At 48.0% G+C, this 22,483-nt stretch overlaps 1 protein-coding gene across 2 annotated transcripts in view; it reads left to right on the forward strand.

Moving 5' to 3' along the window:
• Positions 1-17,951, forward strand: part of Chat (choline O-acetyltransferase) — a 54,314-nt gene extending 36,363 nt beyond the window's left edge. Inside the window, exons 9-15 of one of the 2 annotated variants that reach the window (XM_040747740.1) lie at positions 1,883-1,983; positions 2,770-2,898; positions 5,021-5,143; positions 6,877-7,018; positions 7,148-7,210; positions 14,066-14,203; positions 17,488-17,951. In XM_040747740.1, coding sequence (XP_040603674.1) covers positions 1,883-1,983; positions 2,770-2,898; positions 5,021-5,143; positions 6,877-7,018; positions 7,148-7,210; positions 14,066-14,203; positions 17,488-17,679 — 888 coding nt within the window. In that variant the 3' untranslated portion in view covers positions 17,680-17,951. Of the gene's footprint in view, positions 1-1,882; positions 1,984-2,769; positions 2,899-5,020; positions 5,144-6,876; positions 7,019-7,147; positions 7,211-14,065; positions 14,204-16,394 lie in introns of both variants that reach the window. The other variant, XM_005077653.4, reaches the window with a different exon arrangement.
• The last annotated feature ends 4,532 nt before the right edge of the window (positions 17,952-22,483 follow it).

Consider the following 22,483-nt stretch of genomic DNA (forward strand, 5'->3'; position numbering starts at 1 on the left):
TCACACTCTGGGATAGAAGAGCGCCACACATTCACCCAGCAAGTCCCTAACAGATAGCTGCACGGGATGACTCAGGCCTGACCAGAGATGGCAACCACCTGGCCTGACTATTTCAACACACACTGAGAAACAACCCAGCCCCCCCTACATACATCCTAAGGTACAGTCAAACAATCCATAGCTTTTCACGCACATGCATCAGAATAGCATCTTATGTCGATTTAGAGGAAAACTCTTACGCAAATAGGCTATGCTCTAGGTTGGCCATTCATTTCGGACCTTTAACCCCGCCCCACACCCTGCAACTCCACAACATGCCGAAATCTAACACAATCTTGTTTATTTACCACACTGTCACAATGCTCATAGAAAAGCAGGTTAACCTTCTCTCTGGGTTGGGGCAACCTACCCCTATAAGCATTTCCCAGAAGTGTCTCATTTTCTCCTCTCTCCATCCCTGCATTTAGTGGGTTATTTTCTTTATTGGTGTGCATGGCAACTGTCCTTTCTGATGGGTCTGTCACCACCGTGCTGGCTGTTTAGCCTTCACAGCGGTGCTAATGGCTGAGAGTCATTCACAGAGAAGTTGTGGGAATGAAATGATATAATGGGTTACGGGACACTGAGCGTAGTAAGCATGGGTACAGCTTTTCAAAGACCCATTTCCTCCCTTCCTTTAAGTGACAGGGACAGCAAAGTGCTCCAGGGAGTGGGCACAGGTCCCCATTTTGTAGACAGGACAGAAAATAGATGAGCCTGGGGTGCTACTGAGGCGTCATGCGCCTGAATTTTGAAGGACGGAAAGCAAACCTCTGCATGGAAAGAGAGAGATTCCTGGTCAAGGGAAAGAGAGAAAGACGCATAACGGTGCTCTATGGGTAACTGTTTGCTGGCTAGATTATTGTATACACCAGGGCCTGGCACAGTTAACCAGCTAAGACTGGGGGAAGGGGGAAGGCGTGGGAAGAGGCAGCTCAACGTGTGCGTGCTGTGGTCCCGAGAAGTGCTTTCAGCAAACACAGAAGAGCTCCTCATTTTCCCAGGGCAGCCTGAGTGTGAAGAACTCAGAGCGGCCCCACTGCATGAGGATGCACCCGAGAGTCAAGCCTTGTCTTCTCATTCTTTCCTCTCAGCACTTTCGAGCCTTGGGACTGTTCTTTCCCCAAGTCAGTTCCCTCTCTGTAGAACTATGTAAGGGGCCAAGGAGCCTTCAGTGTCTGTGGACTCCCCCCCCCTTCTCTCGTCTTCATCTCAGTTCTGGGAGCCGCTCTACAGGGCTGGTTTAAATGAGTCAAGTCCAGAGGCTCGAAGAGTCTGGTGGATGTTTCCTCCATAACCAGACACAACAGCAGACTGAGAGCCGGTGACTGACAGAGCATTCTCCCCACACCTTTCCTGCCAAGGAACCTGTTATTTCACCGCCAAATCACATTGATATTTTTTATTCATTCATGTAACTCAATTACCCAGCAGCTGCTCTGGGATGGACGCTGGTCTAGATCCTGGGAATAAAATCAATGGTGGCCAAAAGCAGCAGAGTCAGTCAATTAGGTAAATGATTACACAAAGCAGTAGAAGAAGGATGTCTACTGTGCATGCAACCACGGGCTAACAGGACTGAGCATCCACTGGCTCTACAGCCTACGCACCTGACAGTGTGAGCTCACGAGACCCCCGGGCTGCTGCAGTTGGGAACTTGGGCTGCCCCTTCGCTGACTGGAGCCCCGTGGGAGCACCCTTCCGACTTCCACACTCTTGGGTGCCTGCCGCCACCTGCGGCATCCTCTTCAGGAATCAGTGACACTAGTCTCCTTGGAGGAGAAACGCCCTAACCCGGGCCCAGAGCCTAGTTTGAAATGCTGATGTCTCTTCCCTGTTGCAGTTTGTGGTGAGCCAAGATGGCACCTGCGGCGTGGTGTGTGAGCACTCCCCATTTGATGGTATCGTCCTGGTACAGTGCACGGAGCACCTGCTGAAACATATGTGAGTCTGGGGGAGAGCAGGGGGAGACCTCAGAGGGCTGCCATGAGAAGCCAGGAGAAATTGGGGTGTCAGTCCAGAAAATGGCTGAGCCAAAGATGAATTTGGAAAGAAGCTCAAAGACTGTAAAATGAGCTTTATGATCCATAGGTGGGAGGCGCAGATTGGGCGGAAACTCAGGGCAGGCAGGGGAATCCGGGGGTCCAAGCTTTGATCCAGGGAAGCTCAGAACAATCTTTGTTGTTGGTCCTGAGACCAACAAGCCATACCTGGTGGCCCAGCATGGAGAGGCCTCCTCCATCACAGACTAAGTCCCCAGCCTGGCTAGGGTGAAACCTTGCTTTTCTGTTCCCTAACCACGCTGCATTCCTTCTAGCCTTCATGGTTTTACTCACGCTCTTCTAGTGTCTCCTTCTTGCATATAGGCTCTCAGTCTCCTCTACAAGTCTTTGGAGTGGCCGAGATACAGACCAGCCTTTGGAGACAGAGCAGCTCAGCTTGCTACCACATTTCCAAGTCTTTCATAAGTACAGCCCGAACATGGCTGAACACCGGGACACACATGAGCAAATGGAGCACTTTGGGGCCAGACAGAAGTGGATAGGACCCTGGCTCTGTCACTCACTGAGTTTGCTTTATCTGCTCGGTGCTTCTGTGGGCAACTCGGGCTTCCTGAAGTTCAGGGGCTGTGCACACCAGCAGATAAGACAATCGCACAGGAAAGCAATGTTGCTCACAGCCCCGGGGTTACAGGGTCTCAAGAGGTTGTTTGTCCCTTTGTGTCTGCAGGATGAAGGGCAACAAGAAGCTGGTCCGAGCTGACTCAGTGAGTGAGCTCCCTGCCCCCAGGAGGCTGAGGTGGAAATGTTCCCCAGAAACTCAAGGCCACCTTGCCTCCTCGGCAGAGAAACTTCAAAGGTGAGGGGGAACCCCGAGTTTCTTTTAGGGGATCACTGTGCCCTCTCAACAGCTGCTGAAGCACCCTGGATGATTCCAAAGGCCCTTGGGACTCTGCTCCCCTCGGGGGCTCCACCCCCTCTCACCCCTCGCTGGAAAGAGTATGGTGGAAGCATGTCATGGCTCCCAGGAAGTAACCTTGCTCAGATATCCACCATTTTCATAAAATGCAAACGTGGAGCTATTTCTTTCCTGCAGGTTTCACCTGACTAAGCAGAGTCAAGGCTGGGAAATGCTGGCCTGCTCTGAGGGAGTGAAAAACAACTGCTTTGAATAGCTCATTTGAATCCAAGCTATTTCAATTTGCTTGACTTTACCCTGCAACTTGACAGGGAGCCTTTTCCCCAGGGGAGGGGCTGGTTTGGGCCGTCACGGACACAACCAGGAAGGCTGGATCTGAACTGCCAATCCCTGCAGGCACACTCATTCACTCCCTCATCAAACCTGTGGAGCTCTGGGGTGTGTCAGGTCTGTGGGGAAACACTGGGAACACAGTGGCAGACCCTAATGGAGTGTCCAAAACAGAGAGAAGCATGCAGACCCAAACCTGAAGACACACAAGAGGCTGAACTCGGCCTGGACAATGAGGGAGGACTTCAAAGGCTGACTAGCAGCTTGAGGGGCTAGCAGGCTGGGAAGAGGCAGGGCTGGTGTCGGCCTCTGTAGGCTCTTCAAGGCCCAGACTGGGATGGGGACCGCAAAGGAGACAGTGGCTGGAACGGGGACACGAAAGGAAGCTGGGCCATGCTGTGGAGAGCCTGTCTCGCCGATGAGGAGGAGGAGGAGCCCCTCTTTGGCAGGAGTTGTAGGGGAGCCAGTGAGGAGACTGTGGGGGTAGCGTGGATGAGCAGGACAAATGTGGCCAAGCCAGGAAGCCTAGGGTAGAAACATTCCTCACTTGGAGCTGCTGTGGAGGCTGCCTAACTCTCGTGAGTGTGGGAGAGCTCTCCGGGTTTCCACGGAATGATGCTGACATCTCAGCTTTTATGATGGGGACCAATGTGGGCGGGTTGCCAGAAGAGGGAGAGGGAAAAAAGAGCTGAAGGATCAACAGGAATCTGGGTATTTTCGGGGACCTGAGCTGTCCCTGTGTGCTCCAAAGTCCCAAGCTTCTTCCTAACAGGGCGCGAGGCGTCACCCGGACCTGAACAGTCTGTGGGAGGAGGTAGGCCTAGGTGAGCAGACTGTGGGAAAGGCATTTCTGAGTAGCTACGGTGAAAGAGAAATTTGCCCAAGGAATCTTTCAAAAGGTAGAGGTCTCTCCAGCCCCAAGCAGCTGCATGACTCCTGGGAGCTCGGCTCATGTGAGGCAGGAAGACGGATTTCATGTGGGCCAGGGGAAAGCAGTCCCAGGGACAGTGTGAGTTGGGGCAGGCTACTCCTCTGGGAGCTGAGACAATGGCACAAACCTTGCTGGCAATTCCCCCATGACAGGCATTATAAAGGGGACACTGGCCAATGTGGGGGCGGCACAGGCATTTCTGTAGACACAGGGAAGCTTCCTGACACTCTGAGGACGAGAGGCATGTCCTGGGAGGCCTGCCAGCAGTCACTGGATATAATGGGATTTCTGTTACAAGTCCCAGCCCTCACTGGAGCTACCAAGACAAGTCAGTCAGATCCCAAGTCCTGCTGCCCCACAGCAAGCAGGGATGAGTATGGGTGACAGCTGGCTGACAAATTAACAGTTGGGACAGCTGAGAATCCACAGGGACATTGAACCCCTGTTCCTACACAGAGCATATAAATGGTCTCTTTCAGGCTGGCATTGTAGGCAGCCAGCAGTTAGGAGCCTGTGGGTGTGGCTCACCCTGCCCATGCAAATATCTCATTTCCATGCTCCTCCCACCTCTCTGTAGAAGGGCCCCTCTGGGCAAGGTCTTCCAGAAAGTCACAGGTTCACAGTGCCTTCTGTGCTTGCATGGATGAAGGTAGGCTCTGATACCCTAGGGTGTTTCTGGAGGATAAGGACAGTGCACTCACCTGTACCAGTAGCACATGGACCAGGATCAGAGAGCTTGGGTGGGCTCTGCGGTATAGGTGGCCTATCTTGCATGCAAACTATCTCCTTTTTCTTCCACAGGATAGTAAAGAACCTGGATTTCATTGTTTATAAGTTCGACCACTATGGGAAAACATTTATTAAGAAGCAGAAATGCAGCCCCGATGCCTTCATCCAGGTGGCCCTCCAGCTGGCCTTCTACAGGTGGGTGAAGGCAAGATGAGCCTGTTCCCAGGTCAGCTGTCAAATTGGGTGCTTTAGAGTCGAGAAGCACCCTGAAGGGAGGTGTGGCTCTCAGGGTCATGGCAGAGGGCTGGAGAATGGTCAGAGCCAGATACGCAGATACTGCCATCTGAACTAGGTTTCAGATGACAAACCCCACAAGGATGGTGTCATAAGTGAGCTGGGGCTCAGAGGGGCTGCCGTGTGGAAGCTAAGGAGAACTGGGTGGGTTGGGCAGAGACTGTTCCCCACCTGATCTCCTCCACATCCGAGTCCCTGCGGTGTGAGCCCTATCTCCCTGGTCTTCCCAGCCTTGTTCAAGGCATGGAAGCAATGACACCCAAGTTAATGTCATCGAAGACTTGAGGTTCCTTATCGATCTGGCCCTTTATTATACCCACATACCCCAGATGTCTCCAGACACTCCCCAGATGTCTCAAGCCTGCTGTCTTCCCTACTACTACCATTGCCCCTCCGAAACTACCCACAACCTTTGCTTGGCCGGCTGCAGCACAGGCTCCACAGCTCCCTGCTCCTGTCTGTGCCCCTGTGGTCCTGTACTCATGAAGAGTGGGCTCGGGCATGTGCAAACAGACTAACACTTACGTCTGGTGCTCCTGAGACCCGCCCTTGTGCCTTGCGGCCCTACTGGAAACTCTTTGGCCCCCAGATCTTTGCCTTAGCAGTGAATCCACTCTTTCACCTGTCACCTCCAACTGAAGTGTCGCCTCTTAGAGGACTGTCTGGAGACACTCTCTTAACAGAAGCAACCATCTTGAGCTCCGTTGTCACCCAGCTCTCTATGGTATCGAACTGTCCCTCCAGGAGCTCACCCCTATAAAGGTAGTAAGACTCAGGGCTCAGCTTGTTGCATGACACTGGGCTTTCACTGGTCTGAAATCGGGTCTTTTCTTCCTTATCATCAATTCCACGAACGCTGCTGGCTGACGGGAAGTCAGGGACACAAGCCTAGAGGTGTTCACCTGGTTCCCACCCATGGGGAGAAAGGGCTTGTAGCCACCAGGATGAGCTCTGCTACAATGGCCAGGGGACTGAAACAATGTGTAGGGTCCCAGACACAGCTTTTCCCATGAGATACACTGTGACACGCTTGTGGGCCTGGACACCTGTCAACACTCACCACAATCACCTGTTCTGACGCACAGTCATGGCTGGACCATTTAAAACAAAGCAGGTTTCCCTGAAAACTGTGCATGATGAATTGCACTTTCATCTGATGCTGTGGGATTAATCAACACCCAGTAGGTCTCCCAGAAAATTCATGATGAATTGCACTTTCATCTGATGCTGTGGGATTAATCAACACCCAGTAGGTCTCCCAGAAAATTCATGATGAATTGCACTTTCATCTGATGCTGTGGGATTAATCAACACCCAGTAGGTCTCCCAGAAAACTCTAGGTTGCCCTACAGATTAGTGGTGTTTTGTTTTCCAAAAGCCACCAGTCACCTCTTCATTCTATATCAACACGGTGTCCCCAGTGTATAAAAGTGTACATGGTCCTTCACATCAAAGACTTGCCAGCATCCATCTTGGGAATTCTCCTCTAGAATTCTATTAACATTAAAATGAAATACTATGCCGCGTCATGTCAGAGCTATGAAAATAAAGCCTGCTGGGGCTATTTTTCTTTTAGTATTTATGACTCCCTGAGAACAAATTACTGTTTGCCATCCATCTTTTATCTTGTTCAGGCTTTATAAGAGACTGGTGCCCACCTATGAGAGTGCATCCATTCGCCGGTTCCAGGAAGGTCGGGTGGACAACATCAGATCCGCCACTCCAGAGGCTCTGGCTTTTGTACAAGCCATGACTGACCACAAGGCTGACATGCTGGTAAACCCCGCTCTGCCTTAAGGAGCCACAGGGAGACCAGGGAGGCTGCTGTGGCTGCCTGTGCGCTTTGGTAGGCAGGACTCGATTCTCTGGCTCCGACTGCCCTTACACCCTCTCCTTTGTTCACAGGCTTTGGAGAAACTGCAGCTGCTAAAGTCAGCCATCCAAGCGCAGACTGAGTACACAGTCATGGTGAGTGGCGGTGCCTCCCCAACACCAACTGCTCAGTGACTCGGCAAGGCTACCAACCCGTATTTTTATTCTATTTATTTTGTGGCACCAGGGATTGAATCTGAGGTCTTACACATGCTAGGCAAGTGCTATAGCACTAATCTGTGTATCAAGAATTCCCCTTTTTTAATTTTTCATTTAGAGACAGAGTCTCATTATGTTGCCTAGGCTAGCCCTGAATTCACTTTTAGCTCAGGTTGGCCTTTAACGTGGGATCCTCTTAATTCAGTCTCTCAAGGGGCTGGGACTGATTGCAGGCTTTTACCGCTGGATGGGGCTTTCTCTTATTTCTACAACATGGGCAGTACATCCTTCCTGCCTTCCCCGCGTTCCACCACAGAACAGTAAGTGGTGTTTGAAATTGGTGTCCATAACCATAATGGTAATAATAGTTTATAATGCTGTGTGGTACTTTATAGTTTATGAGAACTATCAAATTGGGATGGGGTCAGGCAGCCTGAATACTGGTCCCTGGCACACTGGAAAGGAGTCTGAATTTATTATTTATTACCCAGAGCTGAGCTTCCCTCTTGATAACTATATGTTCATTTATGTTGCCTGTGAACCAAAGGTCTTTGCTGAAAATTAGGAGTGAAATAAAAATTGTATGGGAACTACCTCTCTAGTTTGAGGGAATAACCTATTTTTTAATATTGCAAAGCTATTGTTTGCACACAAACAATGGGGACTTGAGCTAGTGATCAATATGTTAATTACAGAACACTCAAAAACAACCAGAAGGATGACAAAAATCTATGAGAAGGATTGATGAAATTTTTCTCTATGTACTTGAAAGCAAATATAACATATTCCTGGGTTTTAGAACTCACCAATGTAGACTTTCCTCTAACTTGGTCCCTAATTCATCTTAATAGCTATGTTTGTTCTGTTTAAGCACTGTATTAGCCTGTGCTCCAAGTACTCAGGAGTCTGAGACAGGAGGATCACAAGTTCAAGGTGAGCTTGGTATATGAGTGAGACTCTAGTCTCAAAAAGCTCACCTTTGCCAGGTGATGGTGGCCCACGCCTTTAACCCCAGCACTCATGAGGCAGAAGCAGGCAGATCTCTGTGAGTTCCAGGTCAGTCTGGTCTACAGAGTGAGTTCCAGGATAGACTCCAAAGCAACAGAGAAACCCTGTCTCGAAAAACAAACAAACAAAAAACCCAAACAAACCAAAAGTCCACTTTCCATTACTCTAGCCAAATAGCTGGGACAGTCAGCCAGTCAGCCCAGAAAGGCTATCTTGGCTCACTGTTTCAGAGGGTTAGTCCATGGTTGGTGACTTCCAAGGCTTTTGGGCATGTGGAAAAGCAGTGCATCATGGTAGAGCCCATGATGAATCAAAACTGTTCCCATCTGTGACAAAGGAAAAGGAAAAGAAGAAAGGGAGGACCTGGGGTCCCACAATCTCCCTCAAGGGCACAACCACATTATAAAAAGTGTCCACTGGTCTCCAGCTCTTAAAGCTCCAATCTTCAATGCATGAGCCTTTGAAACCACGTCAGATCCAAACTCCAGCAAGGGCCCTCCCTGTGTTCCATGAATTACTCTTTTTCCTGCTCATGCTAAGGCAAAGTGCTGCGTGTGGGAAACAAATCCCTAAGCGATGTCGGTAGGGGGTTTAACATGGAGTTGGGGTGGAGGTGCTTCAAAGTTATATCAAACCCACTCTAGGAGAGTCCTGAGAAGCTGCAGAGAACGTGGAGGAGCAAGATGTCTCCTCTCCTTTGAAAAGCTGAGATGAATTTCTAGAAGAAGCAGTCCTTAATGTGAGGTAGGAAGGAAGCCCCAGTTGGTGGACCATACCTTTAATCTCAATACTCGGAGGCAGAGGCAGGCGGATCTCTGTGAGTTCGAGGCAAGCCTGGTCTACAGAGAGAGTTCCAGGACAGCCAGCGCTACACAGAGAAACCCTGTCTCTAACAAAACAAAAAAGGGAAGGAAGGCCAGGGAGAGAGCAACATGTTGTGAAGGCAAGCGTCTTGTGACTACGACACACCTGACAAGAAGAGCAGCTCAGTGTGTGCAGCTTGCTAAGGACTGAGCAGCAAAGGAACCAGATTGTCTGTTACACCAGCATGGGGCAAGGAAGGGCAAGCTGCATTGCAGGGGTGGCTTGGCAAGCAGACGCTGTGTGATACTGGAGAAAGCTGATGTAGACACTGAATGATTCTGGAGAAAGCTGGTGTAGGCACTGTGATTCTGGAGAAAGCTGATGTAGACACTGTGATTCTGGAGAAAGCTGGTGTAGACACTGTATGATTCTGGAGAAAGCTGGTGTAGACACTGTATGATTCTGGAGACAGCTGGTGTAGACACTGTGATTCTGGAGAAAGCTGGTGTAGACACTGTATGATTCTGGAGAAAGCTGGTGTAGACACTGTATGATTCTGGAGACAGCTGGTGTAGACACTGTATGATTCTGGAGAAAGCTGGTGTAGACACTGTATGATTCTGGAGAAAGCTGGTGTAGACACTGATACTGGAGAAAGCTGGTGTAGACACTGTGATTCTGGAGAAAGCTGATGTAGACACTGTGATTCTGGAGACAGCTGGTGTAGACACTGTGATTCTGGAGACAGCTGGTGTAGACACTGTATGATTCTGGAGACAGCTGGTGTAGACACTGTATGATTCTGGAGACAGCTGGTGTAGACACTGTATGATTCTGGAGACAGCTGGTGTAGACACTGTATGATTCTGGAGAAAGCTGGTGTAGACACTGTATGATTCTGGAGAAAGCTGGTGTAGACACTGTGATTCTGGAGAAAGCTGGTGTAGACACTGTGATACTGGAGAAAGCTGGTGTAGACACTGTATGATTCTGGAGAAAGCTGGTGTAGACACTGTATGATTCTGGAGACAGCTGGTGTAGACACTGTATGATTCTGGAGACAGCTGGTGTAGACACTGTATGATTCTAGAGACAGCTGGTGTAGAGACTGGCTGGGCAGGGTCAAAGAGGAACACTTCTGATTCAACACGGCATATTTAACATGAGAATTGAACATCCCCACTCTGAAATTCTCCAGAACACTCAGAGGTATTTTAAGCCACACACATAGGAAAGGGAACTGGAGAAAATGTGACAGCAAAGAATTAAGAGCTGGAGAGTAGAACATGTAACATCTGGCTAAGGGCACAGGCTAAGACGCAGAAAACCCATCAAACTGCATTGGCCAGCTATAACGGAATTCCTCGTACTGGGTAATTTACAAAGAACCAGGATTTCCCACACTTCTGGAATCTGGGAGTCCAAGATCACAGGGTCAGCAGGTGAGGTTGCTGACCCCTGCTTCCAAGATGGTGCCTGCTACTGCATCCTCTGGAGTGGAAGGAGGTGTTATGCTCATGTGGTGAAGGCAGAAGGCAAAGAGGCTGGAAGCTCTGTGAAGTCTCTCTCACAGGAGCCTCAACAAGGACAGAGGCCCAGTGACCTAACCCCTATTAAAAGCACAGCCCCTTATGTATTTCATTGACTAGTAACTTTCAAGATGTGAATTTTCAGATTTTCTTCTTATATAAGAAAGGGAAACCCTGAAAAATACTATCAAGAAATAAAGATAGTTTAGAGTAGAATATAATAGAAAATTTCAATGGAAATATTGGAAGACAATATGAGGCAACCTGCTTTAAACACAAACACACACACACACACAAATGGGCGAAATACAAGAAAGATGGGGCGGCTTAGTTAGGGTGAGTAGTGTGCCAAATAAAAGTGTTCAGAAAAAGAGATTAGAGAGTAGAGGGATCATCAACAAAGTAATTCAGGGAAAATATCAAAGGATGAGTCAGTGGCAGACAGCTTGCCTGGCAGGCACAAAGCCTTGGGTACCATCCTCAACATTAAAAACAATTCTTTAGAACTGCAGAAAATGTTACTATAGTGAGGCAATTCACCAAGTATCTTACACAATAGACAATTCTCATACCAAAGAAATTTCATGGCACTACAAAGAGAAGATCCTAAGTTTCTCAGTGGAAAAGAGAAAAAAGACATAAATAAAGATGTAATTGATTTCTCAGTGGCCTCAGAAGGTAGATGACAGTAGAGCAATGCCTTCAGATTCTAAGGAAAAACTATCTTCAACACACCTTCCATACCTAGCTAAACTGTCATCAGATTTGTAGGCAGAATAAAGACATTTTAGGCAGAATTGGTTTTTTTTTTACTTACTAAATAATCTTTCTTACAAAACTGCTAAAGGCTGCATATATCCAGAGTGAGAAAATCAAACATAAAAGGTAATAAAACCAGAAGATTCAACACATGCAAACAAAAATGAAGTAGAAGGACTCCCCAGCATGATACTAAAAGGAGACAAGAAGTCAAAGCTTCTTAGTAGATCTAGAGAGCAATTAGTACATTGAGGGGTAGTGAGAGGAGAAAGGAAATGATGTCTGCATTTAAGAACTAACTAGAAGCAGATATATTAAAAAAAACAATTTAATGATAATCAATTAAAAGGAGAACAAAAAACTTAATAAGAAAGGAAATCTATGTCTGGGATCATAGCTAAGTTGGTAGAGCACTTGCCTAACATGTAATAGGGCCCTGGGTTCTAATCTAACTGTATGCTACAAGACCCAGATGTGAATGTTTGCATAATGACCTCATCTAAGCATTATCTGCTTCGCAAACAACAAAGAGTTGAACAAGGACTCTATTGGAAAGACTGAGCTGTAGAAGTAGGTAGATTATAAGCAGAAGCTAATGTTTTATTTCTTTTTCTTGTTTGTTTTTTGAGATAGCATTTCTCTGTATAGCCCTGGCTGTCTTGGAACTTGCTTTGTAGACCAGGCTGGTCTCAAACTCACAGAGATCTGCCTGCCTCTGCCTCCCGAGTGCTGGCACTAAAGGTGTGCGCCACCACTGCCCAGCTGTTTTCTTAGACCATGAAGTTTATAAGTTAGTTTGGAAAATACAGTCGCTGTATTCTTAAACAGGAATTCAGAACTATAAACACAGTATCAGAAGGGGCTGTGAAGGTAACTGAATCAGGGGTGGGCAGTAAAGAGAGGAGAGCTAGGAGGGCAGCTGGCTGGTGGCACTAATACTCGGTCAGCCATGAGAGCAGGGGAATGACACTGGAAACAAGGCAGCCTCCTGCAGCGCCAGTGTATTGATAGAGATAGAAGGAAAGGAGCCCTCCCTGCCCCGCCCATGGGAAGGCGTGATGGTCCAGGCCCCCGCTACTCTCCCATCTCTCAACACCTCCTTCCCAGTCTCTGTTTCAGTTTACAGCTACACGCAGCTCTTCCTACCCTACTCTGACCTTCCACGGTAGCAGAATCAGGCATACAGTAGTTCCTCCAGGAGTCCTTGTACTTATTGTTACTCACCACTCTAAACAACTGTCTATTTAGATCTTCTGGGCACATTTAACTGACGAGAGCAGAACAGCCAGGCTGCTTTACAGAACACCGCCCTCTGTGAACATTCACAAATGAAGACAGAAGTCACCAGAGAAGCAGAGTGCTCACTATTGTGGTACTTCTTCCATGTCCCAACAGGACATATATATAAAAACCAAGCCATGGGACCTGGGGACAGCTCCACGGTAGAGAACTTGTTTAGCATATGTTAGCCCTCCATTCCATCTCCGGCACCACCTTACATAAATAAATTAATTAGGAATAAAGTCAGCTGAAGTTTTATAACTTGTCTTTCAGACTATAATTAGATGCCTTCAGAGAGACCAGAGCCTCTGCATCATTTTTATGCATTTGTTCTCGACTGAAGGAGAGGAGCTGTCAGTCATGAATACGTGCCTTGCAAACCCAAGCAAAGTTCACTGGGAAAGGGCGGTGTCCTTCCACCACAGCCAAATGGGCACCAAACACAGGAAACCTCAAACATTTAATTTCTCTGGTGGTAATTAATTGCTACAGGTTAGGAGCATTCCCCTAATCTCCCTCACTTACTCAACTGCCCCAAAATTAACACATAATCACAAATAAAATGCAAAGAAAAGAGAGTAGATGCTATTCACCCTGCCTCAAGGTGGGGAGACCTCGAACAATGCCCTGGTCCCAGCTCTAGTCCCTGAGAACTCTCCACAGGTCATCCTGGATTTCTCTCTCTTCCACGCATCCATTGAGAAGAGTTTATCTAGCTGGAGAGAGAGAGAGAGAGAGAGAGAGAGAGAGAGAGAGAGAGAGAGAGAGAGAGAGAGAGAGACAGAGACAGAGACAGAGACAGAGACAGAGACAGAGACACAGAGAGAGAGACAGAGAGACAGAGAGAGACAGAGAGAGAGAGAGAGAGAGTCCACATCACCCAGCTAGCACTTTCATCTTTAACATCAGCAGAGTTTTGGATCAGCAGTCTACTTCCTGACTTGATTTCTGAGATTACGAATAGAATTTAAGTGAGTCCACACATTGCCCCATCTGGGTGATGAACCCTGTCCCAGCTTTACGGTGTGATTCCAGCCCCAACAGTTTTGACACCTCTCCCCTATGCCTGGGCCCAGCACATGGGCCAGTCTTCTCCCACATACTCTTTCCCTGGCCACAGCAGGTTTATGCTGGCATAGGCAGACTCACCCATTCTTCTGTTAGAGTAGCATGCTGGTGTAGCTGTGTAATGGCGACGGCCTCACCTACCTTTCATCCGGGCATTCATAAGGTAGAGCCTTCTCTGGACACTGCTTGAGGGTACAGCAGTGTGCAGGAGCCCAGGGACAGAGGCTGCACAGGAAAGCAGTCAGTCTGCGCAGACGCTCACACAGGCGATCTATCCAGGACAGTGCGAGCGAGGGCTGTGACAGCTGGAGTCACCGCTTGCCTTCTGTGTTCCTGACCTCAGGCCATAACCGGCATGGCCGTTGACAACCACCTGCTGGCACTGAGGGAGCTGGCCCGGGACCTGTGCAAGGAGCCACCTGAGATGTTCACGGATGAAACATACCTGATGAGCAACCGGTTTGTCCTCTCCACCAGCCAGGTACGGCCTCTGTGCGTGTGGCCAGGGTCTCATAGTAGAAACAGGGAGTTTCTAAAGACATTAATGACTTAGAATCTGTCTTTGCCTCTGCTTTTTTAAACACACTCACTCACTCTCTCTCTCTCTCTCTCTCGTATGAATATATTTGCATATATTTAATATTTGTTAATTATGCAAAATAATTATACATACTTACAGGGTACAGTGTATGCTGAATTATCTGCATGTAATGGGTAGCAGTCGGATCAGCCTAATTGGTATATCGATCAACTCAGTCATTTAGAGAACATTCAAAAATCCTTTCTGCTAGCTACTTTGAAATATTTAAGTTATTGTTGTCAACCGTATCCTTCCTACTGTGCCATCAAACACTGAAATCGGCAATATCCTCCCCACTCAACCCCAACACCTGGCTCTTCTTCTTTCAACAAGCTTTATCTTTACTTATGTGCATTTCTATGTATGTATGTATGTATGTGTGTGCGCGCGCACCTCTGTGAGTGTATGCTCTGTGTCTGCTGGTGCCCTCGGAGCCTACAAGAGTTACAGGGAGGTGTGAGCTAGCTGATGTGAGCGCTGGGAATGTAACCGGGGTCCTCTGGAAGAGCTACAAGCTCTTTTAACCACTGAGTCATCTCTCCAGGCTCTGCTTCTTAAGAGTTTGTCACCTTCGGTAGAATGAGCTAAATGTTCATGGAATGAATATTGTCCCAGCTTCTAAGTAGGAATGACAACAGGCTCCCTTAGCTGAGGTAGGCAGGCTGAGGATGTACCCACCCTGGGGTTCTAAGTATCATGCCGTGCTGTCTTGCCGTCGGCTGTGTGACTTGTGTCCCCTGTAGAGGACCCTAGGACCTCAAGTCTGACAGGCCTGGTTGGAGGTTCCCCAGTTAGGTCATGAGGGTTATGATAATGAATGGCCAGGCCACCAATGGCAGAAAATCAATTGTCAGTCCAACATTTCTGACCTGGTGCTGTACGTATGCTGATTGTGTTAAAGGACCACAGCCACAGAGACAGAATGACATTCGTTAGTGAGAAGCTGTAGGGGAGGACAGGACACACCTAAACACACCGGCCTCCTGAAAGTTACCTCCTCTGCAAACCGCTGGACGTGGGCGGCAAAGGGGGCCGAGAAAGCTATGTTGGAGGATAAAAGCCCACTCAGTGATTTAATTTTGTCATTACAGAAGTGAGCTTGCAGACATGAATAAATGGGACTAGAATACTACAACATAAATTCTTCAGGAAACCATCCGTGGGCACAGAGTGCTCTGGAATGGTTTTATGGCCTCCAGCCATTGCACGGCAAATTTATCTGACAATGCGGTGACTCTATTAGCAAGACTAATGGCTTGTTCTGCCCCATTAAAATGGCCAGTGTCGTTTCAGAAGGCCCAAGAACACAGCACCAGAAACCTGTGGATTGAAAACAGACCCTGGCCCACACTACATTAGCCCAACAATCCTTTCTACTTATCCCTAAACCAGCAGATAAGATAAGTTTGTAGTATGAATCGTTTCGCCCTTTCCCAATGGAAAGTGGCATTTATGGCTCTAGCTTTTTTAGACACACACGTTCTCCTTTTGTGATTTGGATTGAGAAGCCTCAGCCCTCTAAATTCAAAACATCTTAGACTAAAATTCCAGGTGACAGCAGGCTGGAGGTGCCTGGTGCTAAGTAGCCGTGCATGGGCGGGCCTTGGGGAGGAAATCAGACCAGCCAGGCGGTACTGACAGTAATTAAGGATCTGGGGGAAATCAACAGAGAAGATGGGCCAGATTTCCTCCAGTTCATAAATTACTCCCTGTGGGAAGCCATCTAATGGTTGGGTGCCAACAGGGTGCCGTTTAGTAAATTAGCCTGATTGCCACAGTGCCTCAAATGGCCCCTAGATGAAGGAAAGTCTTGGCTCAAGCCAAAGCAGCACGTCGCCCTGGGAGCTTCCAGCTCCACAAGAAGAGCTAATTGCACAACAGGGAGTGGGTTGGGGTCTCTCTCCCTCGACGCCATGCACTTAGATGGGTTCATCTTTATTACTCCAGCTATGCCCATTCATCCATGCCAACAAAATTCAATCTGGTCAAATCCAGGGTGAGGAGACAGACCGGGAAATCTAAGGACTCACCCACCACGTTCTAGCAGGTCCCAGGCTGAATGTCAGAGCTCCTGACCTATGTTCTTCTCCAGGTGCCCACAACCATGGAGATGTTCTGCTGTTATGGTCCCGTGGTCCCCAATGGGTACGGGGCCTGCTACAACCCTCAGCCTGAGGCCATCGTCTTCTGTATCTCCAGCTTTCACAGCTGCAAAGAGACCTCTTCTGTGGAGTTTGCAGAAGCTGTGGGAGCGAGCCTGGTTGAGATGAGAGATCTCTGCAGGGCGTGGCAGCCTGCCGAGGGCAAGCCACCAGCAACAACGGAAAAAGCTAAAGTCCCAACCAGGGCAAACAATCTTGACTCCTGCCACTAACTAGCCTGACCTCTTGCAGGAGCCAGACCCTACCAGGCCCTCCCTGCTTCCATCCCCACCCCAGGTTTTTGTTGCTCCCCTATTGCCCTGGGCCCAACCCACAGACTGTGTGGGGAGGCATCCCACAAAGCTGGCATGTTAGGAGAAAGAGTCCCTCACTATCTATCAAGGCAGCCTCTGGCCTTTACAACTGGAATGGAGACTAGCCCAGCTTGGAAGCAGCCTGGGTAGGCTGAGACCTTCCCCTAGGATCTTCAAGAACTGAACATTCATGTTTCTCTCCCAGCAGCACCCAGTGGTGCACATGGGAGTTCTGCCTAATGAGAGGATGAATCATCTCATCACATGTAATGGACCCAAATAAGTCACGAAGGCAGAGGCTAGTTCTGCATCATTACCTGCCACTGTCCCTCCTCACAGGGAGGAGGGACACTCGCATACACACATCTAGCCCAAGTTCAGTTACAATACAGCGGTCCACACCCCTGAAGTCATGTCTTTCATCTTCCACAGCAGTCTTCCCTGAGTTCAGATAATCTCATCCAGATACCCAGAAAGGAAGAAAACAACACTTTTCTTCATTTGATAATGCAGGGAACTAAGTGTCTGGGCAAGGTTGTGGGAGAAGGGGTACGTGACAGCTGAGCAGTGGTGCCCCCTTTGGGATGACACCGTCCAACAGACATTGTCTGAGGGATTTTCTCTTAAACTACTTACAATGATCTGGAATAACCAAGCCTATACTTGCAATTCTCTATCCGAAAAGGAATTCACTGTATTTATTGGATGTATCAAACCATGCACTGTGCAGGCGTCAAGACTCATGAGTGGCAGACCCTTGGCTGGAGGGAGCACCTCCTCCCTTAGGAAGAGACTGGAAGCTGGCCTTCCCCCTCCAAGAACAAAGGAGCACACTCATCTTTATGCAAAGGCGACACTGAGCCATGGCCACAGGCTGCTCTGTGGGGACCCTGGGAAAGGAGACTGTTCCATGCGTCCCTAAAGAGATGGAAAATTAGATAGTTGCTTGAAGCAGTGATGCATCGTAAGTATGGCCACCTTATCATACTGCTAAATTGCCAAATTATAAATGAAGTTGATATTTGGGTTCTATTTTTATAATATAGCTCTAGATTTATGGCAATGTGTACATTTTAATTTATAGTTCTGTGCTTTAAAGAAATACATGTATGAACAAAGAGCAGTATATTGAGAGTATTCTATTCAAGATATTTAAGGACTGTCAGTCTGTATTCAATAAAATGCAATGCCAAGAAAGATGATGTCATTGTTTCTACTGTTAGCCGATATAAAGTCACAGCCTCTGCCAGCACCAGGGGCTGAGGGCGATGCTGGAACAGCACATGAAGTCAGGAGTTTGAAGCCAACATTCCTGGGGAATGTTGAGGTCAACACTATTTACCACTGGGGTTTAGGACAAGATGGCCACTTTTTGGAAACAGAGGGAAAAATATAAAGATTTGGCATTATTGTTACAGGCTCACAAACACATGGTCACACTGGTCCAGGCTGCAAGACCCTCTCCTCAAGTGAGCAATCCATAGTCCCAGAATGGGGAGTCTTCCAAATGGGAACCCAGAGCTTTCCCAGGAGAACACTGCAGGACGCTCGTTAGAGAGTCAGGATGTGGGCAAGCCACTTTTCAAAAAGATAATGGCTTAGAATATTCCAGGATGAAGAAGAGGATGAAAGTAATGTGATTTGTTGTTATCTATCATACATATGGCAGATGGCCTCCAAACAACCAGATGTGAAAATCAGACAACACAGACAACAGGAAGACAATATAAAATTATGCCTCCTTTCCATTGGGTGGATGCTGATATCCAGAAAAGAAGGCAGGTAGAATCCCTCCGAATGGTACAAGAGCAACGAGAAGTTTCCATATTATTCTGGAGCAGTAGTCTCCTTAGAGGGAAACACCAGTGGCCATTCTTTTTGTCAGTTCATTCTATTCAATATATATATATATATATATATATATATATATATATATACATATATACATATATATACGTGTGCGTGTGTGTAAGCTTCTCTTTCAAAAAGCCTTTACATATGAAGGGCAAGCACAGTGTTCCTCCTGCGAGGAGCTGACCTAACATCAGACATGGAGACCTTCCTAACCGACTCTCGGTCCCACTCCTATCCGGGCTCTCCCCATCTCTTGAAGGGATTCCTGTTCTCCCTCTGCCCCGTGTCATAGGCCCCAGAGTTCTGTGGGTGTTCTCTATTTCTAATTAAAACGTAGTGATATGGCAGGCTGAGATGATGTAGAAGGGTTCCTCCAACTATAAAACATACTTAAAGGGGAAATACTTAAGGTGTATACTGGCATTCAGAAGACAGAAAAAAAAATCCAGCACTTGGGAGGCAGAGGCAAGGAGCTCTCTGTGAATCCTAGGCCACCCTGGTCTACAAAACAAGTTCCAAGACAGCCAGGGCTATGTAAAGAGAGCCTGTCTCAAAAAGAAAGGAAAAAAAAGTAAGTACTCACATTCTAGAAAGAAGGGTGCCCATGGGTAGCAGGAGCTGCTACAAGTTTATACATGACAGGTCTATCCAAGAGACACTCTTGTCCAGTACCCCATCCAAGAGCAACATGCAGAGGGAAGGCTTTATTTGGCTTATAGTTCCAGGCTGCAGCCCAGTATTGCCGAGAAGTCAGGAGGCCGGAACTTCCAGCACCAGATCTGCAGCCAGGAGCAGAGGTAGAAGTAGCACATGACCCCTGCTGTGTGCCGTCGCTGCTCAGCTGGCTTTCTCCTCACAGTTCAGGGTGCAGCCCAGGAAACGGTGTCCCCACACTCAGATGGTCTTCCCATCAATAAACAGTCAAGACAATTCTGAGGACCAGACAGGCTGGCCTGATTTACACAATCCTTCCACTGAGTCTCCCTTCCCAGTGATTATACGTGGTGACATTTAAAACTAGCCAGCCCAAGACCCTGCCGGCCCATCCAGCACACCACAGGCTTGACACGATGTGTGGGCTCCTAGAGGATGGTGGAACTACTTAACCTCCAACACAAAACCAATTCCCAGAGGCATCTTCACCCTTCCCATCAGCCCCCTCCATGCCCGGGGCAAGGTCAGCAAAGCCTGCCATCTACTCTAGGAGGTAGATGTAGGGGACAGAAATGTGTGAGAAATCAAAACCACAAACCTTACCCTGTGAGGACGAGAAATGTGAATTTACACAGCCATTTTAAAAGGCTAAATTGGCCTGATACAATAAGACCCAGAGAAGCACATATAAAACCACTTCCCACCTTGGACACATCAAACACCCACAGTGGGAAACAGTCTACTGCAGATGAGCTTACAGTCTGAAATACAGAGCTAGGAAATGACATGCGCTACAGGAGAGCAGCAGAGAAAGCAAGCAGGAGTCAGTACCACAGCAGCTTCAGACAATGGGCACTTCAGGGAAGCCAATAAACACATGCACCTAACATTATTAAAGGCGCTGTTGAAGGAAGACAAAACCAGGGACTCGGAAGTACATGTCAGAGTTGAAGGGGAGGCATCCTCGTTTGTTTTCTGATACTGTGATAAAGACCACGGCCAAACGCAACTAAGGGATGAAAGGATGTTGTCGGCTCATACATCTTGGCTGAGGTCCGTCACTGAGAGACGCAAGGGCAGGAACTCAAGGGAGGAACCTGGAGGCAGGAACTGAAACACAGACCACGGGGAGACGCTGCTTACTGGCTTACTCTCACGACTTTCTGCGTTTGCGTTTTTATACAATCCAGGACCATCTGTCCAGGGGTCATACCACCCACAGTGGGCTGGACCTGCGTCCACCTATTAATCAAGAAAGTATCCCTATGAATCTGCCCACAGGCAAATATAATGGACTCAACTCCTCAACTGAGGCGCCCCCTTCCCAATGACTCTAGCTTACATGGACCTGAAAAAAAAATAAAAATAAAACAAAAACCAGCACAGGGATATAGTAGACAGGATGTGGGAAAACACTAGTCAGTGAGAAATGACTGAGAATATTCCAGAATCTAATAAACAATTTTAAAACTCATGGGTCAAAGAAAAGAAGATAACACAAACTTTAAAATGCTTAAAGAATGCTAAAGATACCATATAACAATGCTGCTCCCTCCAGACAAAGGTTAACTCTTGTTTGATCAAGACCTCCTGAATCTGGGTGTCAGTAAGGAGGCCTAGGTAATCTATTGAGCCTTGGGCAGCAGATCAGTATTTATCCCGGGTATACAAATGGACTTTGGACTCCCATCCAACAATGAGAGATGTACTCTCACCCTGAACTCTTGGGGAAGGGTCTAGGCCCTGCCCTATATGAAATGACAGACTATGGACACCCCCATGGAGGGCCTCACCCTCCCTGGGGGAATGAGGGGATAATGGGGGGGGGGGTTGGGAGGAGGCACCGGAGGAGGGGAGGGAAAGGGAGAGGGACCTGGAACTGACTTGTGAAGCAACCTTGTTTCTTATCTAAATTTAAACTGGAAAAAAAAAAGAATAAGGAAAAAAAAACCAATGCTGCTCCCAGAATGCCTTAGGGCCAAGTGTAGGATACGTTATTATGACCCCGACTCCCCCCCAAACAATAGAGGCATTGCCACTGTTCTTGGTTACCTACTAGATGATAAGACCCTATGCTGAAGACACCACTTGATTTGGCCTCAGGGTACCAATGAATGAAGCTGAAAAAGGAGCTGGAAGTGTTCTCCCTGCTGACTCGCTTTCACACTCCTGAGATCTGCTCGCCAGCCTGCTGGGGGAGAAAAGGCATTGACAGTCTTACCTGGATATGAGCCCTGTGCACCATACAGCACCAATCTGCAGGCAAGCGTGCTCATTGGTGTAACGGTGGCATGACGGACACGGAGGTGTCCAATGACTTCATTGTTGCATTTGAGGCTCTCTCCACAGAGGAATTCACGTCTGGTACTATAAACCTGGTCAAAAACCATAGCTAGGGAGGTCCTAGACCCTAAGACAGGAACCTCCTACTACCGTTTTGTTTAATGGATATGGTGCCAAACTGCGTTGCAGTGTTTATACCCACAGATTAGTGCCACTCTCTGAAATGATCAGAGAAGTTTTTGTTTGTAGTTGATGCAGGGAATATGTAACTGTTGAGTACTTGGCCATAAACAGGCCAACTCTACCATTTCCTCCAAGGAATACCGTGGAAGAGGATATGGAAAGAATGCAGGAGCCAGAGGATAGGGAGGGGTGCTGTGGCATACTGTTTTCTAAACGTGGCACACGGAAGCTAGCCAACCAGGGAGGATGCTTCCAGCTACTGCACCCATGAACTAACAGCGGCAGCGGCTACCTGCCCAAGTGCAGCAACATTCCAGCACAGAGTGGGAGGGGTCCACGGAGCCAGGGGAACTCAAAGGCTGCTGAGATCGAAGGAGTCATACTCCCCAGTGGTAGAGCCATGGTGATTTTTCTTGATCAAGGAAATAATCTCCCACACGTGCGCACGCAGGCAACTGTGACTAAATGTAGTGGGTAACACAACAGCAAAGAGGGTGAATGTGGGAGGGGCACTTCCTGGAAAGGAGGAAGGGGGGGCACACTGGGAGGGGAGAGGCTGACAGGGGACTCGGTCAAAACGTGCTAAATACGTGCATGAACTTGTAAAGGAGCAAATAAACTCCATTTAAAGGTACCGCACATCAAAACCTTTGCAACATGGCAAAAGTTTTCATAGGCAAACAATACCTCAGAAAGGGGTATGATAAAAGAATTGGTGAGCTAAATACATTTCTGAAACAAAAGGGAAAGCC

The sequence above is a fragment of the Mesocricetus auratus genome, unplaced genomic scaffold (genome assembly GCF_017639785.1).
Source record: "Mesocricetus auratus isolate SY011 unplaced genomic scaffold, BCM_Maur_2.0 Super-Scaffold_100006, whole genome shotgun sequence".
NCBI lineage: Eukaryota > Metazoa > Chordata > Mammalia > Rodentia > Cricetidae > Mesocricetus > Mesocricetus auratus.